The sequence below is a fragment of the Geotrypetes seraphini genome, chromosome 3 (assembly GCF_902459505.1).
Source record: "Geotrypetes seraphini chromosome 3, aGeoSer1.1, whole genome shotgun sequence".
Classification (NCBI taxonomy): Eukaryota; Metazoa; Chordata; class Amphibia; order Gymnophiona; family Dermophiidae; genus Geotrypetes; species Geotrypetes seraphini.
In genome coordinates, this window is record NC_047086.1 from 44,373,469 (window position 1) to 44,390,502 (window position 17,034).

Here is a 17,034-nt window from a genome sequence, read left to right on the forward strand (position 1 = left end):
TCAACAGAATACTTCTAAATCTCCCTTCCACAAAAAATCTGCATGCTCACCTCTCTAGGCGTAAAAACTTGGAGTGACCTTACTGAAATGACCAGGACGAAACCTAACCACACCAAATTCCGGAAGAAACTGAAAACTCATCTATTTGACACTTAATTACTTGTATCCTCTTATCCTCCTGTATCTTCCTGCCCTCCATTGTCCTCCCTACCCTCTTCTAACCCTTTCCTCTGTAATGTCGCCAAGAGCTTGTATGTGTGATGCACAAATGAAATAAATAAATAAATAAATCTTACAAGCAGGTATATATCTCATCATGACCAGTAGGTGGAGACTAAGATCAGGAAAAAGGGAGGCAAAAGAAGACTATCTGGCCAAGTCTAAAGCTGTCAAAACAGCAGTCAGAGAGGCCAAACTTTGAATAGAAGAGAATCTAGCAAAGAACATTAAGAAAGGGGATAAATCCTTCTTCAGGTATATTAGTGACAGAAAAAGAAACACAGATGGGATAGTACGCCTTAGGAAACCGGACGGGAATTATGTAGAATCGGATTCCGATAAAGCCAAACTACTAAATTAATACTTCTGCTCAGTCTTTACCTGCGAGGTGCTGGGGTCCGGTCCACAGTTGCAGGCAAGGCAAAGCTCGGAAGACCCATTTCAGAATTTCGAGTTTACACCCAGCAGCGTCTACTGTGAGCTATCAAAACTCAAAGTGAACAAAGCCATGGGACCGGACAATCTACACCCCAGGGTGCTTAGAGAGTTGTGTGATGTCCTTGCGGAACCGTTATCCGTGCTCTTCAATCTTTCCCTGAGTACAGGAAGAATCCCGCTAACGTCATTCCACTCCACAAAAAGGGTTGCAGGACGGAGGCTGCGAATTACAGACCGGTGAGTCTCACATCAACAGTGAATAAACTCATGGAAACTCTAATTAAGCATAAATTAGATACGATCCTGAATGAGGAGAATCTACGGGATCCCCATCAACATAGATTTACAAAGGGAAGGTCCTGCCAATACAATCTAATTAGCTTCTTTGACTGGGTAACAAGAAAGCTGGATATGGGGGAGTCCCTGGACGTCGTGTACTTGGACTTCAGTAAAGCTTTTGATAGCATCCCACACCGCAGGTTATTGAGCAAGATGAATTTGATGGGGTTAGGAGAAACATTAACTGCATGGGTCAATGACTGGCTTAGCGGTAGACAAGAGGGTGGTGGTTAACGGTACCCTCTCTGAAACGTCGAGGGTGACCAGTGGAGTGCCGCAGGGCTTGGTCTTGGGTCCAATCCTCTAACATATTCATAGGAGACCTGACTCAGGGACTTCAAGGTAAAATAACATTATTCGCCGATGACGCCAAACTATGCAACATAGTAGGTAAAAGCACTTTGCCCAACAGTATGACATGGGACCTACTCTTACATAAGAACATAAGAACTGCCATCACTGGATCAAACCTTGGGTCCATCAAGTCCGGTGATCCGCTCACGTGGAGGCCCAGCCAGGTGCGACCTGGCGAAAACTTAGTCACCGGTATCCCTCTATTTGCCTTCTGAGGAGATGTGCATCTAACTTGCCCTTAAATCCTAGAATGGTCGGTTCCGCAGCAATCTCCACATTGGTACTCGACTTGGCAGCTAAGCTTCAATGCTAAAAAATGTAAGGTCATGCACCTTGGCAGCAGAAATCCGTGCAGAACTTACACCCTAAATGGTGAGACCTTAGCCAGGACTACAGCAGAATGAGATTTAGGAGTGATCATTAGTGAAGATATGAAAACTGCCAATCAAGTGGAGAAGGCTTCATCCAAGGCTAGACAAATGATGGGTTGTATCCGTAGAAGTTTCGTCAGCCGGAAGCCCGAAGTCATAATGCCGTTGTACAGATCCATGGTGAGACCTCATCTGGAATATTGTGTACAATTCTGGATGCCACATTACCAAAAAGATGTGCTTAGAGTTGAGTCGGTTCAACGAATGGCCATCAGGATGGTCTCGGGACTAAAGGATCTCCCATATGAGTTAAGGCTGAGTAAATTGCAGCTATACTCACTTGAGGAACGTAGAGAGCGAGAGACATGATTGAGACGTTTAAATATATCACAGGCCATATCGGGTAGAAGATGATATCTTCTTTCTTAAAGGTCCCACGGCCACAAGAGGGCATCTGCTGAAAATCAGGGGCGGGAAATTTCATGGTGACATCAGGAAGTATTTCTTTACCGAAAGGGTGGTTGATCATTGGAATGAACTTCCACTGCAGGTGATTGAGGCCAGCAGCGTGCCAGATTTTAAGAAAAAATGGGATAGGCATGTGGGATCTCTTGGGGGGTGAAGTTGGGGGGTGGGACATTAGAGTGGGCAGACTTGATGGGCCGAGACTCTTTTCTACCGTCATTTTCTATGTTTCTAACTTTGGAACTGTGCAAATCATGTGACCCCTCCCTAATTTCCTCAGTCTTCTCTCAGTCTCCAGCAGGTGTGCTGAGCTGTACCCATCTCCCTTGTTAGGGCTGTTGGGATTTGTTTAGGAATTTTTTGTCCCTTTCTGTTGCCAGATTGAGCTTGGATGAACCCTGTTTGGGGGTCCTTCCGACCTCGGGGGTGTGAAACCCAGCGGATCTTGAGCAGGGTCCCTCCCCCCCCTTTCCTCCACCTCCCCAACATTTTTCTAGAGGTGCCTCAACAGTAAGCCTTACCCCCTGGTAGTAAGGCATATTGTTTAGAGCACAGGTGTCAAAGTCGGTCCTCGAGGGCCAGAATCCAGTCGGGTTTTCAGGATTTCCCCAATGAATCTGCATGAGATCTATTTGCATGCACTGCTTTCAATGCATATTCATTGGGGAAATCCAGAAAACCCGACTGGATTCCGGCCCTCGAGGAGGGACTTTGACACCCCTGGTTTAGAGAGTCACTGGAGTCTGTTCTGTTAAAAAAAAAAAAAATTATTGAGGTAGTGTCGGTCTGAAGGGTTTCTTTCTCTTTAAATTTGCTGTATTTTACTGTTTTTTTCAACTAACCGGTACTTTTTTCCTAGCTAGGTCGCGTATAGACCAATTGAGCACTTCTCAGGGGAAGAGGTGCACAATTTGATCCAGATGTGAGGCACTTGCGGCCGGTGTGGTGGACAAGCCTCGTCGGCAGTGGGTGTCGGCATCCAGGGCTCCCTGCCGCTAGTGCCTCTTGAGCTGGCAGCAGCTTGCAGGGAAGCCCAGTCTTCCCCTGCCACCCACTGAGGGATTTTCTCAGCCGCCAACGGTGCGGGTGAGGATTTCTTAGTTGTTTTTTCTCTCAGCTGAAGCCGGCTTTTGCCTGCTTTAGTGGCTGGGACAGTTCAGGCTTCCCAGACGCTACAGGCCCTGGAGGGTTTATTTTTGGCGGGAACTTCGTCATGTTTGCACAATAAACCCTCCATTTGCTCTTCCATCTCAGGTGACCTTCCCTCTGTCTTGGAAAAACAGGGGCAGGCTTCTGCTGAGACCCCTGCTGAGCAGGCAGTCCCATGGGGCTGCCGGGGTTTTTTCCCCTGATTTATTTTTTACATTATGCACAGCTTATTTTCAGGCAGCCGGGGTTTTTTGCAGTTGGCCTGGGTGTTTCGGGGGAAGTTGTGCCCCCCCCCCCCCGGCACCCTCTGTGGTTTTGCCCCCCCCCCTACTACTTTCACATCCCCTCATCCTCCCTCGTCCAAGCGCCCGCTGGTGGCATGGGATGCAGACTTATGGTCTGAGGAGCATGCACATCTGGATGAGGACCTGGACCCTTGGAGGGACCTCCAGGATCCTCTTGAGGGGATGGCCACTGTTAGTGGGGCCTTGTTTTCTCCGACTACCAGCGAAGAGGCGTTCGTGGTATGCTTTTTTTTCACAGAGACGAACTCCCAGTTTTTGATTCAGCAAGTCTCCTCGGTTTTAAGTTTTGAGGAAAAGCCACCTAAGAACCCATGTGTGGGGACCCTCTTCTTTGGGGGATCCGCCCGGCGTCCCGCTCTTTTCCTATGCATCAGGATATTCGGGATATTGTTCTAGCACAGTGGAATATGCTGGAGGAGCCATTTCGGTTTTCATGCTCCATGGCTCGTTTGTATCCCATCCCACCTTGAAGTCGCCAGTGGTTGATGCAATGGTCCCTGCTATTTCAAAGCGGCATACTGTGTCTGTAGAAGGCGGTTTCTGCCTTATGTGATTCTGATGAGCGTAAATTGGAGGCTCTCCTTAAACAGAATTTTAATGTCTCTGCCTTGGGGGTCCAGGTGGCTATTTGTGGGTGGCTCGTGGCTCGTGCTGTGTTTCGGTGGGCTGCGTGTATTCTTGACTGTGAGTCTGATGATTGGTCCTTGGTGGATCAAGAGGTCGCGAAGATTGAAATAAGGGCCTCGTTCCTCTCTGATGCCCTCTATAACTTGGTGCGGTCCTCTGCTAAATCTGTGGCTTTTGGGGTGGCCGCGCGTCATAACTTGTGGCTGCGCGCTTGGTCGGTGGATGCGGCATCCAAGGCTAAACTCACAAAATTTTATTTTCGGGGGTCTTTTTTGTTTGGAGAGGATTTAGATAAGATGTTTCAGATTTTCACTGACTCTAAGGTGCCCCGCCTGCCTAAGGATCGTGCCCGCAGACGGTTAGAGGAGGCACTGCTAGGGGGCGTCTGCGGGATTTCCGCAGGTTCCGCCCTAGGCATGGGGCTGCTACCTTCCCATCTTCTGTGTTTTCTTGGGGGCGTTTCTTTTAGCACAAGCAGTCCTTTCGGGGAGCCCATTGGGGGGCTAGGAATCCCCCCGCCACTTCCCTTGCAGCCTGTCCTGCCAAATGATTCCTTGCTGACACCCCCTTTGGTTCCGTTGGGTGCCTAGCTGCGCAAATTTTCTCACAAATGGTCAGAGATCATGTCTGATCAGTGGGTCCTTGCGGACAGAGGGCATTCTAGTGCATCCTTACCTGGTCGACTAGTTGATTCGCGCGAAGTCCTTCCAAGAGTGCACCTGGGTGATTCAGGACAGTTATGCCCTAAAATTTGCCCATTCCTTGCCAGATCATTTTCTAGCTTCACCTTGTAACACTGAGTGAACGAAGCAGGCTTTTTGCCAGACCCTTCAAAGACTGCTAGATCTCAGAACTGTGGTTCCAGTGCCCCTATAGGAGTCTGGCAGGTACTCGATTTACTTTATGGTGCCCAAGAAAGAGGGAATTTTTTCAGCCCATCTTAGATTTGAAGGGGGTCAACAGGGCTCTCAGAGTTCCATCTTTTCGCAAGGAGACACTGTGATTGGTGATTCTGGCAGTTCAGCTGGGGAAGTATCTAACCTCTCTCGACCTGACGGAGGCCTACTTGCACATTCCAGTCGAGCCCTCCCATCAGCACTTCCTTCATTTTGCGATCTTGGGCCAGTACTTTCTGTTCTGTGCGCTCGCTTTTGGTCTGGCCTCGGCTCCCTGGACATTCACCAAGGTTATGGTGGTCGTTGTGGCGGCCTTGCGGACAGAGGGCATTCTGGTGCACCCTTACCTGGACGACTAGTTGATTTGCGCGAAGTCCTTCCAAGAGTGCCCCTGGGTTACAGTTTGAGTGGTGCAGTGCCTGCAGTTGTTGGGATGGGTTGTCAACCTTGCCAAGAGCCGGTTGGCCCCCTCGCAGCGCCTGGAGTATCTTGAAGTTGTGTTTGACACCTCCTTGGGGGAGGGCCTTTTAAGCAAATTACAATCTCTGATTCGCTTGCTTATGGCGTCCCGGTTTCCTTGGGTGCAGGATTTCCTCCAAGTCTTGGGGTCAATAGTGGCTTCCCTTGATGTGGTGAGGTGGGCACAGGCCCACATGCGTCTTCTTCAATATGCTCTGCTTCGGAGGTGGTCGCCCCAGAGCCTTAGTCTAGATCTCACTGTTCCTCTGCAGTGCTTGGCTCGCTGCAGTCTTCGTTTGTGTCTCCAGGCCTCCTATCTTGTTCAATGGATGAGTCTGAATCAGCCACAGTGGACAGTGCTTCTCATGGCTGCCAGTTTTCTCGGTTGGGAAGCTCAGTGTCTAGGTCACTCAGCTCAGGGCATCTGATCCATGGAGGAGACGTCCTGGTTGATCAATGTTCTGGAGTCCAGAACCATCCGTCTGTCGCTGTTAGCTTCCACTCTTTGACAGGCAAGTTGGTCTGGATTCTGTCAGACAATGCCACGGCGGTGGCCTATGTCGGTCGTTAAGGGGGGAGAACACCATAAGCACTCAGGTGGCGCAGAAGGCGGTTCTGCTCATGGTCTGGGCAGAGTCGCATCTTCAGGACATATTGGCCTCCCACATAGCCGGAGTGGACAATGTTCAAGTGCACTTCCTCAGTCGTCACGTGTTAGATCCCAGAGAGTGGTGTCTAAGCTAGGTAGCCTTTCAGTTGATCGTGCAGACTTGTGGTCAGCCCCTCATGGACCTCATGGCCACAGGGGTCAACGCCAAAACACTCTGTTACTTCAGGTCAGGCTGAGGGTCTGAATGCTCTGGTTCAACCATGGCCAACAGAGGGGCTGTTGTATGTGTTCCCTCTGTGGTCATTAGTGGGCAGAGTTCTTCTCCGCATAGTTCGACATCTGGGCCTTGTGGTTCTGGTGGCTCCGGATTGGCCCAGGCGTCCGTGGTATGCAGATCTGGTGAAGCATCTGGTGTCGGCTCCTCTTCCTCTGCCTCTTTCGCACAATCTTCTGACTCAGGGCCCCATTCCCATGTTCACTCTGAGTCCCTTTTGTCTTACAGCTTGGCTCTTGAAAGGAATCGCCTAGGTAAGAAGGGGTATTCAGACAAAGTGGACTGTCCAGGTTCTCGGATGGACTTTCCAAAACCCAGCAATTTGTCTGGGTTTTGGAAAGCCCCGACGAGCTCTGGATGCATCTAGAGGGCCTTTGTGCATGTGTGGATGATGACACACACATCCACACAAGCTCGAGGCCTTCAAGATATGGCCGCAGCTCATCGGGGAAGAAGACAAGGCTTTGAGGGGGTGGGTCTGGAGGCATAACAAGATGGGGATGGAGGAAGTTCTTGCAGGATGGCCTGGACAGGAGCCTGGCTTGGTCTTCTCTCTGGGTTCAGATAGCGGCCCTTTCAGCCTTTTGTGGGTTATTACGGGGTCAGTGTCTGACTGCCATTCCTGATATCGTTCGCTTCTTGCGGGCGGCCAAATTGCTCAAGCCTCCCATGTGACCGTCTGTTCCCTGTTGGGATTTGAATCTGGTTCTGTCTGTGCTGGTGTGCCCCCCATTTGAGCCTTTGGGTGCCTGCATGTTGAAGGACCTTACTCTTACTATTACTTCTGCTAGACGTGTTTCGGAGTTGTAGGCTCTCTCTTGTAGGTCTCCTGTCCTCGAGTTTTCTAGGGCGTTGGTATTGTTGAGGCCTGTTCCTTCCGTTCTGCCAAATATAGTTTCTCTTTTTCCTGTCAATCAGTCTGTGGCCCTTCTGGTCCTGCGTAGTCAGGCAGGTTCTTCTGAGCAGAAACAGTTGCGCAAATTGGATGTTGGTCGGGTTCTTCGCACCTACTTGCGGAGGCCCAGGAGATCAGGAAATCAGATCATCTTTTTGTCCTTTTAGCGGGTCCTCGTAGGGGGGATGGCGCTTTCAAGGCTACCATTGTGCGCTGGATCAAAGAGACTTTTGCTTCCGCTTATCTTCTTCTGGAATTTCTCAAGGCTCATTCATCTCGGGGTCAGGCAGCTTCTTGGGCTGTCTTCGCTGGTGCCTCCTGTGGATATTGGTAAGGCGGCGGTCTGGTCTTCTCTAAATTCCTTTGTCAGACACTACCGTGTGGACATTCAGGTGCATCGGGACGCTGTGTTCGGTGAGCATGTTCTAGTGTCAGCCCTTCGGGGGTCCCACCCATGATGGAGACTGATTTGGTACGTCCCGCTTGTAAGATTAATCCTTTGCTGGTTTGGAGAGTTGCTAAAGAAGGAGAAATTAGGTTCTTACCTGCTAATTTACTTTCTTTTAGCCTCTCCAGACCAGCATAGGACCCCCACCCTGTCTTTTGTCATGTTCTTGCGTGCAGAATTTTATTTTTCGGTCGGTTTCTAGTATTTTTCTAGGGACGGGGAGATGAAGAACAGTGGCTTGGCTGGTGTAATTGGCGAGCTGTGGGGACCTTTGCTATTTGCATTTATTCCTATGTATTTTCTAACAGCGTTCCTGTTTTTATTTATTGATACTCCTGTTCGGAGTCCTGTCTGTTTTCTGTATATAGTTCTTAGTTCTACTTGGCTATTCAGCAGACTGAGGTAATTAGGGAGGGGTCACATGATATGTACAGTTCCAAAGTTTTGTCTCAGTCTTCACCTGCTGGTCATGATGAGATATATACCCGCTTGTAAGATTAATACTATGCTGGTCTGGAGAGGCTAAACGAAAGTAAATTAGCAGATAAGAACCTAATTTCTCCTTACTCTGTGGGTCAAATGTGGCCCACGGGCCTGAGTTTTTACACCCCTGATGTAAGGGAATCACCTAATGATGACAGAGAATCGCCCGGTGTGCGCCTTTTAAATATTAATGAATCTATTTTATCTACCATTTTAGTATTTATAATTTTAATATTTAATATATGTACTACATTTGCATGGCAGAGTCAGAGATTGCTAGGAAGCTTGGGTAAAGCCCACAGTGAGCCATTCAGCTAGTAAAATACTGTCACTCCAAACCATCTGGAACTAGTTTAGCAACCATCGTTAAGGGCACGGTAAGTTTTGAAAATTGGCCCTCAGTTCTTACTTCTGGGAAAACTGGTTTGTTTTAGGCATGAGCAATGACATCCACCTATGTGACTGATCAGTCTTGCTGCCTAGGGAAACCATCTGTTACAGGTGAACAACAGTGTGTTCTGGTTCCATAGTTATTATGCTGCTGTTCTATTATCCTTATATCCAGGTACCATGATATGCCAGATGTTATTGATTTCCTTGTCCTTCGTCAGCAGTTTGATGATGCAAGACACAGACAGTGGAATATAGGTAGGAATCAACTAATGTGGAAGGATAAAGTGATTATATTGAAAGTACTTTATTTTATATTGTTTGCATAGTTACGTATTTTGCCTACCCATTCCTTTGTAAAGTCTTCTGTGTGAATGGACACTTAAGTTGTGTCGCTAGAAAAGAGGGTTAGATTGATTTATTGCCAAATTGAAGTTTGTTGTACATATTTTCATCCTGAAAAAGAATGTTAGGAAAACAATTTAAAAAGTACCATTGAGAAAAGCAGTTGATGGAGATTGTATCTGGATAGATAAAAAAAATAAATTATGAAAGCAGAAGGCTTCAATTTTACAAACATATTTATTTATTTAAGAAACTTGTAGCCCGCATATTAATCATCTATGCAGATAATGATACATACATAGTTAAAACGATACATACATAATCAAGCAAAACTTACCAGATTATTAAAATAACAGCATATAATAAACAACTTATATTTTATATTTCTATTAGTAGCAGTAGAAAATTCCAGGGATAATGCCCCCCCCCCCCACACACACACATTTTTACCTGAAGCCAGAAGTAGAAAAATTAAAAATCTGTTTTGAAGTATTTTCTTTTTTCAAATGCACGAAGCACCTTTGGGCACTAGTTCTGGTTCATAGTCAGTCACGCGCCGACAATGGAGGGCAGACAATTCAGCGCAAGATACTAGCGTGCCGCAGGAAAACAGTTTTAAAGAGCTCCGAAGCGGGGTGTGAGTGGGGACCCCCCACATTTTACTGCATAGTGTTCACGCTGCTGTTGAGGGGGGGGGGTTTGGGGGTTGGAACCCTCCATTATAGAGAAAACTGAACTTTTTCCAATTTTTTTCGGGAAAAGTTCCATTTTCTCTATAATGTGGGGTGTTTCACCCCCCACGCCCTCCCCCCCCCAACGGCTGTGCGAACAGTATGCAGTAAAGTGGGGGGTGCCCTCACACCCCCCGTCGGAGCTCTTTAAGCTAAGTTTTCCTGCGGCGCACTTGTGTCTTGCGCTCGATTGTCGGCGTGCTGGTGTCTGGCACGCGATTGTCCCGTCACCCTAGTTCTAGACACAAATTTGAGATGCTAATATTCAAGAAAATATTTTGGTATAAATAATACCCTAGTTTCTTGGATGGTATCCTGAAGGGGGAATTCTGTTGGAGTGATTTTGGTCTTTGTTTCTCCAGAGTGTTATTGCAGTGGAAGAAATTGTGCTGTGCTGCCTCATAGACCTAGCTCAGGAGAGTGATACCTATCAGCCAAGTGACTGCTTTTTTCAGCAGTGTGTTCGTTTTATTTTGGACTATTTGAGACCAGAAAAAATGTTTTCATATATTACTGTTTTTGGAAGAGGTTGATCCTATAGGTTGGTTTGTTTGGGGTTTTTTTTCCTGAGTAAAAGAATTTTCCTCACTTTTTTGAGGTTTTTGTTTTTTTGCTCAGACCTAGTTCAGAGATCCCTGCCAGGAGAGTGACACCTATCAGCTAAGTGACTGCTGTTTTCAGCAGTTTGTTTGATTTATTTTGGACTATTTGCAACTAGAAAAAAGTGTTTTCATATATTACTGTTTTTGGTGGGAGGTTGATCTTCTTATTGGTTTGACTTTTTTTTATTTCTGAGCAAGAGAATTTTCCTCACTTTTTTGAGGTTTTTGGTTTTTACTTAGTTTTTTTCCGGTCTAACATGGCCAATGATAGTGTTGCTGTACTTTATAAGAGCACCGCTGTGACAACTTTAAGTGGGATTGGTGCTCATTGAGTCTTTGAGACTACATTTATAATTGTGATAAATGATTGCCTCCCCTAATCAGTAATATTTTATAACTTCAGTGTTTATAAGCCAGCCATATTTTGTTTTGTGTGTGAATAACTTAATTGAAGCTGGTCCCTGATATTATACTTATTTCATTAGTAAATAATATCATACCATTTTCATGTGACAGATGTTCAGTTACAAGATGATATACGGGATGTTTCCATATTTTGAAGTTTAATTTCTTATAAATATTTACAGCTAGTAAAGACTGATTTGTTAAGCTGAAGGTAAGGGGTGTATTTTTCCAGATAACGGAAGGTATTTTGAAAGAGATATTAGGGTCAAATTTTTTAGTGAAGGCATGGATTCCATATGATAGCTGTTACTTCCCACTAATTGTGAATCTGCAGAAGGATATCACTTTAAATCTCTGAACTATTCCCCTTCTACAGTGAAGAACAGCTTCCCCCCCCCCCCACCCTCTTCAGTTTATCCTTTTGCAAACAAACTCAGAAGGTATGTTCTGATCTGCTCTGCTTCTTTTTGTTCTTTTTGGGGGGTTTTACTATCTGTCTTTAAATTTTTTTTCTGTTTGGCTTCCGTGCTCAGTCTCTTGCTTGGGCTTTCTCCACTGGTGAATGGATACAGTTCCACATGGATAGACTGCTGCTTCTAGGCCAATCTCATTGAATATCTGTGGAGCCAGCCTGTTTTGTGTCCCTTCAGGAGCTTGGGGTATGTTTCCTTGGGAGCTGCTTGCCTGCTGATTTATCAGAGGCTTGAGTGCAGGCTATGGGGCCCCTGTGTAGCAACCCTCTGGGTATTAGGGAGCTGGATGCAAAGTTTCTCCCCCTGGTGCATTGCAAAGATTTCTGGGGTGGAAGTCCACGGTCATGGTCCACCCAACTGGCAGCCAGAAGATCTCCTTCGATGGACTTGTGCTGAGACTATTTCTGAGGCAGAAATCCTTTCTCTGCAAGCAGGCTGATTTAAGCTGACAGACACTAGAAGTCACAGTGAGTACTCCCATTATTCTCAATGGGGAAATTTGGAGGGGGGGTCCTAAGAATATCAGTTTTGAGGGTTACTGGGGTTAGGATTAGGTCCCCCCACCTCCAAAACTCCTAAATCACTATTTTTTATTTTATAGTTTGGCTTTAATGGACTGTTTTTAGTACGAATATTTTGGCAGTGGTCATCTTGGAGTTTTAGTGATTTTTTTTTTTCTAAGTTCTATTTTCTGCCTCAAAACCCCTTGCTTTGCCTAGGGATCATCTGTAATGGATGCCCCAGGTCAGAGTAGCTGTAATTCCTATGTTTTATGCACAGATATACCGACTGAGGAGCGGCCGTATTCCATGTGCCGAGAAGCATGGGAGGAAGGGGGAAGGGGTGCAGGAGCTTCAGGCTCAGTCTCTAATCAGTCCTACCAAAGGTAGTTTCTGCCTTCCATATCAATCAAGAGATTCATTTACCCGCTTTTCTCCCCATAGGTTCAGAAAAACAGGACAAGATTTTGCAGAGGCTGGATCTGTTTAGAGTTCTCATGCACTGCTTGGAGAGAACTAATGATTCCTGTCTTTCTGACCACCTTTTTGAGTTGACCAGCTACTCGAGATGAGGCAAGCATGGCTCCAAAGCCTCAATTGCCAGATGGACTCACGTGGCAATTTCTTCTTCCTACATTGCCTGCAGTAAACAGCACCCTATGTCATTCGCAATACATTCCACTAGAGGTGTTGCTGCTTCATGGACGGAGTCCTGGGCTTTTTCACTTGATGAGATTTGTAGAGCAGCTACCTGGTCTGCTCTCACCTTTACGAAGTTCAACAAAGTGGATATGGCAGCTTATGTGGATGCTGCTGTTGGGTCCTTGGTTCTGCAGGCAGGCTCATCTGTCCCTTCCTTATTTATTTATTTTAGTATTTATTTACCGCTTATAGCCTAAGCGGTTTATATTCAGGTACTCTAGCATTTTTTCTGTCTGTCCCAGCGGGCTCACAATCTATCTAACGTACCTGGGGCAGTGGAGGATTAAGTGACTTGCCCAGGGTCGCAAGGAGCAGTGCAGGGTTTAAACCCACAACCTCTAACCACTATGCCACACTATTAGGGATATTCCTCAAACCATAGACCAAGGGGCTAAGAATTCCTGCGGCATTTGCCTTCAAGGGGAAACTTCCACACAGGGGCATGAAGGTAAATAGGCACAAGCACCAAAGAACTCCAAACTGCCATCAAAATAAGCAAACATTTCAAGGGCAATTTTAAAGATCTGCCTGCAGGAAGACACTGCTTAAAACCACTCCCCCCCCCTTCCCCACAGTGGGTAAGTATGTGCTGTTCACAGCATGGTTACCTTTTACTCATTTCCGAAATGAGTAAAGAGAGGAAAGGGAAGTCACTATGGGGCTTTCATTTTGCATGGATTTCCTATGCATACATTAGATCCCCTGCTACCCTCAGCCAAATTCTGAAAAGACATACTTGCAGGATCTCTGAAAATTACCACAAACCTGCTTTTAAAAACAAATTTCAGCTCAGTACCAGACAATATTGTCCACCTCTGTCACCTTCTGCTCACTCTTAACATCTCAACTCTACCACCCCTGGAGGATAATATATGAGTTACTTGTAAGTTCCAGCATCTTGTTTAGCTCCAACCAACACAGTTCACTCAGCAAATTAAAAGAGTGCAATACCCTAAAAGCTAGTCAAAATGGATTTAGTGCCCCCTTCACCTCCACCCCCATATCACATCCAGTTCCATGACATGCCTTCTTTGCCATTTGGCACTGCTTTGGTTCGTCAGCTAACGTATGGAATCCCATATCTTTGCTAAAGAATGATGGATTAGGTATGGCCCACTGTCTATGCACTTTGATTCACCTGATTTCTGCCTTGGAAGTTGCCAGTGGCTGTCTCGGATCTAGAGAATGACACAAGGAAAAATATCTGTCCCTGTCACTACACCAGCCCTACCCTGTCACCGCCATTCCCTTCACCACCCCGTCACCGCCATGCCCTTCACCACCCTGTTACCATCACTGCCATCCCATTCACCGCTCTGTCCCCATCCCCGCAGCATCCATACAAGCCTCAGTACTGCAATGTTTAGCTTATTCCTTCCTTATAAATCAAAGTTCTGGCTGCTGAACTGGAGAAAGAGATGTTCAGCTGGCAGGGCTTTGTTTATACATTTTTATCAACATAACTAATATACTGCTTTATCTTAAAGCAAAAAGAAAAAGAAAATAAATAGAATTTTTTTTTCTACCTTTGTTGTCTGGTTTCTGCTTTCCTCATCTTCTCATTCAATTCCTTCCATCCACTGTCTGTCTTCTCTCTGCGCCTTCCATTTGCTCTGTTACTGTGCCTCTCCCTTCACCCCCCCCCCCCCCCAATTGGTCTGGCACCCATCTACTCCCCTCCACCCCCCCCCACCCCCCATAGTCTGGCATCTGTCTTCTTCCCTTCCAGCGTCTTCTCTCCACTCTCTCTTCCCCATTCCCTTCAGCGTCTTCTCCCCACTCTCTCTTCCCCATTTCCCTTCAGCGTCTCCTCCCCACTCTCTCTTCCCCATTTCTCTTCAGCGTCTTCTCCCCACTCTCTGTTCCCCATTTCCCTTTAGCGTCTTCTCCCCACTCTCTTTTCCCCATTTCCCTTCAGCGTCTTCTCTCCACTCTCTCTTCCCCATTTCCCTTCAGTGTCTTCTCCCCACTCTGTCATCCCCATTTCCCAGCATCTTCTCCCCACTCTGTCATCCCCATTTCCCTTCAGCGTCTTCTCCCCACTTTGTTCCCCATTTCCCAGCATCTTCTCCCCATTCTCTCTTCCCCATTTCTCAGCGTCTTCTCTCCACTCTCTCTTCCCCATTTCCCAGCACCTTCTCCCCACTTCCTCCACCCCTCCTTCCCCAGGTCTCTTCAGCGTCTGTTTTTCTCCACCCCACCTTTCTTCCCTTTCTCCCTCCCTGCCCTTTACCTTTGCTGCAGGCAATTTCTAAATATGTTTCCTACCAGCAGCCGGAGCGTTGAAATCACGTGTGGCTGCAGGAAAGGTCGTCTCTGATGCAACTTCCGGTTGCGTCAGAGATGACCTTTACGGCAGCCACACGTGATTTCAGTGCTCCGGCTGCTGGTAAAGAAGCACATTTAAAGAAATTCCCTGCCACGAAAGTAAGGCAGGGAGGGAGATGTGATTGGGCTGCAGCGGCAGTGGCGATTAGGATGGAGGAAGGGAGGGAGATGCTTGGGCGGCGATCGGACTCATGTGGCGGTGGCGATCAGGATAGAGGGAGGGAGATGCTTCAGCGGTGGCAATCGAGCGGCGGCTATCAGAATGGAGGGAGGGAGTGCGATCGGTGACCGCGCATGTTCCCTCCCTTCACTGTAGAGAGAAGGCCATTTACCGCTCTACGGGGCGGTGAATGGTCTTCTCCCCGTACCTGCGGCAACCACTTCCTTTCTCCCCAGTTTCAGCAGGTTACCCGCGGCTACCTGCGGGTAACAACCACTATGTCATTTTCTACTCGGATCCTCTTCTCTTGTTTCTAAGTTTCACCAGAAACATTACTACAAGAACATAGGAATCCCTATTCCCTTTCTTTTTTGGAGGGTTTTATTGTCCCCATTAGTTGCACTTAGCAATTTGGTTCCTAGCTACTTACATGCGTGATTGTTGTTCAATGTTAAATTGTTATATGTTACATGTTTATTAATTGTTATTTTATCATAAGTTACAGAACAGAGCAGAATGTGGTTTGTTCCAGGGAAGCTCCCCATGCCCCTCCTTCTCTTTTCTTCTGTTTTAGTGGAGTTCAATTGTTTTGGTACCAACTGAAGGGGGAGCTGTTCTCCACTGTAGAAGGGGAATACTTCAGAGATTTAAAGTGATACCCTTCTGCAGAATCACAGCTAGTGAGAAGTAGCAGCTAACGTATGGAATCCCATGTCTTCTAAAAGAAAGAAGATTAGCAAGGTAAGAACCTAATCTATCATTAAAATGATATTGTATATTTGTGGGCTGCCCTACCGTGAACAAGTTTCTAAGTTTATTTTTATTTGATGTACTGCTCGTGCAGTACTTATTGAGCGGTTTACAAAAAAGAAGAAATAAATTTGAGAGAGTAATAGTTGAAGTAGAGAGTTAACAGGAATAAAATGGTGGAAGAGGGAACTACCTACAATGCTTGATAGGACAGTGGAATGGGGAGAGGGTAAGCAGGGAAAGCTATTTTGCTGCAGCCGCAGGTAACATATCAGATGATTCTAAGGAAAGAAAGCAAGATGCTTGAAAGTGAATCAAGTAAAGGAAAGGTATTGACAATGCATCATTGAAAAGTTTTTAGCAGGGCTTTAAATTTGTCTAAAGATGATTCATGTCTGAGGTAGGAAGGGAGATGGTGCCAGAGGATAGGTCTTGTAACTGAAAATATTTAATGACGAGTCGTAAGTGATGTGGGTGGTAGGGATGACTAAGAGATTTTGTTGTGGGCAGTGAAGTATATGTGATGGTATTTAATGGATGAGATACTTATCAAGGAATGAAGGTGGATGCCCTGTTCATATATGTCACTTAGAAGAATGTTATTCCTGTGAAACATGGTATGGCTCTTAAGGGAAAGGGAGGAAAAGGAATTGGAACTTGTATACCACCTTTTTGAAGTTATACAACCACATTCAAAGTGGTTTACATGCAGGTACTTAAAACATTTTTCCAATCTGTCCTGGTGTGCTCACAATCTATCTAACGTACCTGGGGCAGTGGAGGATTAAGTGATTTGCCCAGGGTCTCAAGGAGCAGTGCAGGGTTTGAACCCTCAACCTCAGGGTACTGGGGCTGTAGCTCTAACCACTATGCCACACTCTTAAGGACCCTCAAGATTGCTGCACTTCTAAAGAGATCCTTTGAGGTCTCCGCCTTGGCCTTACAGGTGGCTGTTTGTAATGGTTATGTTGCCAAAGCCTGTTTTCGCTGGGTGGAATGTCTTCCATATTGTCAGGGAAGGGCTTTGGAAACTATCATTAACTTGGAGATGGCCACTACCTTTTTAGAAGATACCTTTTATGACTGAGGAAAGGGATGTTACCAGTGGTGTGCTTCAAGGGCCTGTACTTTTTAACATTTTTATAAACTATATTTCTGAAGAATTGTCGGGTAAGATTTTCCTCCTTGCAGATGATACCAAAATCTACAATAGAGTAGACACCGAGGATGGTGTGAATAACATGAAGAAAGACCTGGCGAAACTTGAAGAAAGGTCTGAAATTTGGCAGCTAAAATTTAATGCTAAGAAATGCAAG

At 46.3% G+C, this 17,034-nt stretch overlaps 1 protein-coding gene across 6 annotated transcripts in view; it reads left to right on the forward strand.

Annotated features, from left to right (window-relative positions):
- Positions 1 to 17,034, forward strand: part of PHIP (pleckstrin homology domain interacting protein) — a 603,903-nt gene that overhangs the window by 425,601 nt on the left and 161,268 nt on the right. For all 6 annotated transcript variants that reach the window (XR_004538753.1, XM_033937022.1, XM_033937020.1 and 3 more), the window contains exon 26: positions 8,898 to 8,980. Coding sequence is in view for 5 of the 6 variants with exons in the window: in XM_033937022.1 (XP_033792913.1) it covers positions 8,898 to 8,980 (83 nt within the window). In the remaining variant the exon portion in view is untranslated. The remainder of the gene's footprint in view (positions 1 to 8,897; positions 8,981 to 17,034) is intronic.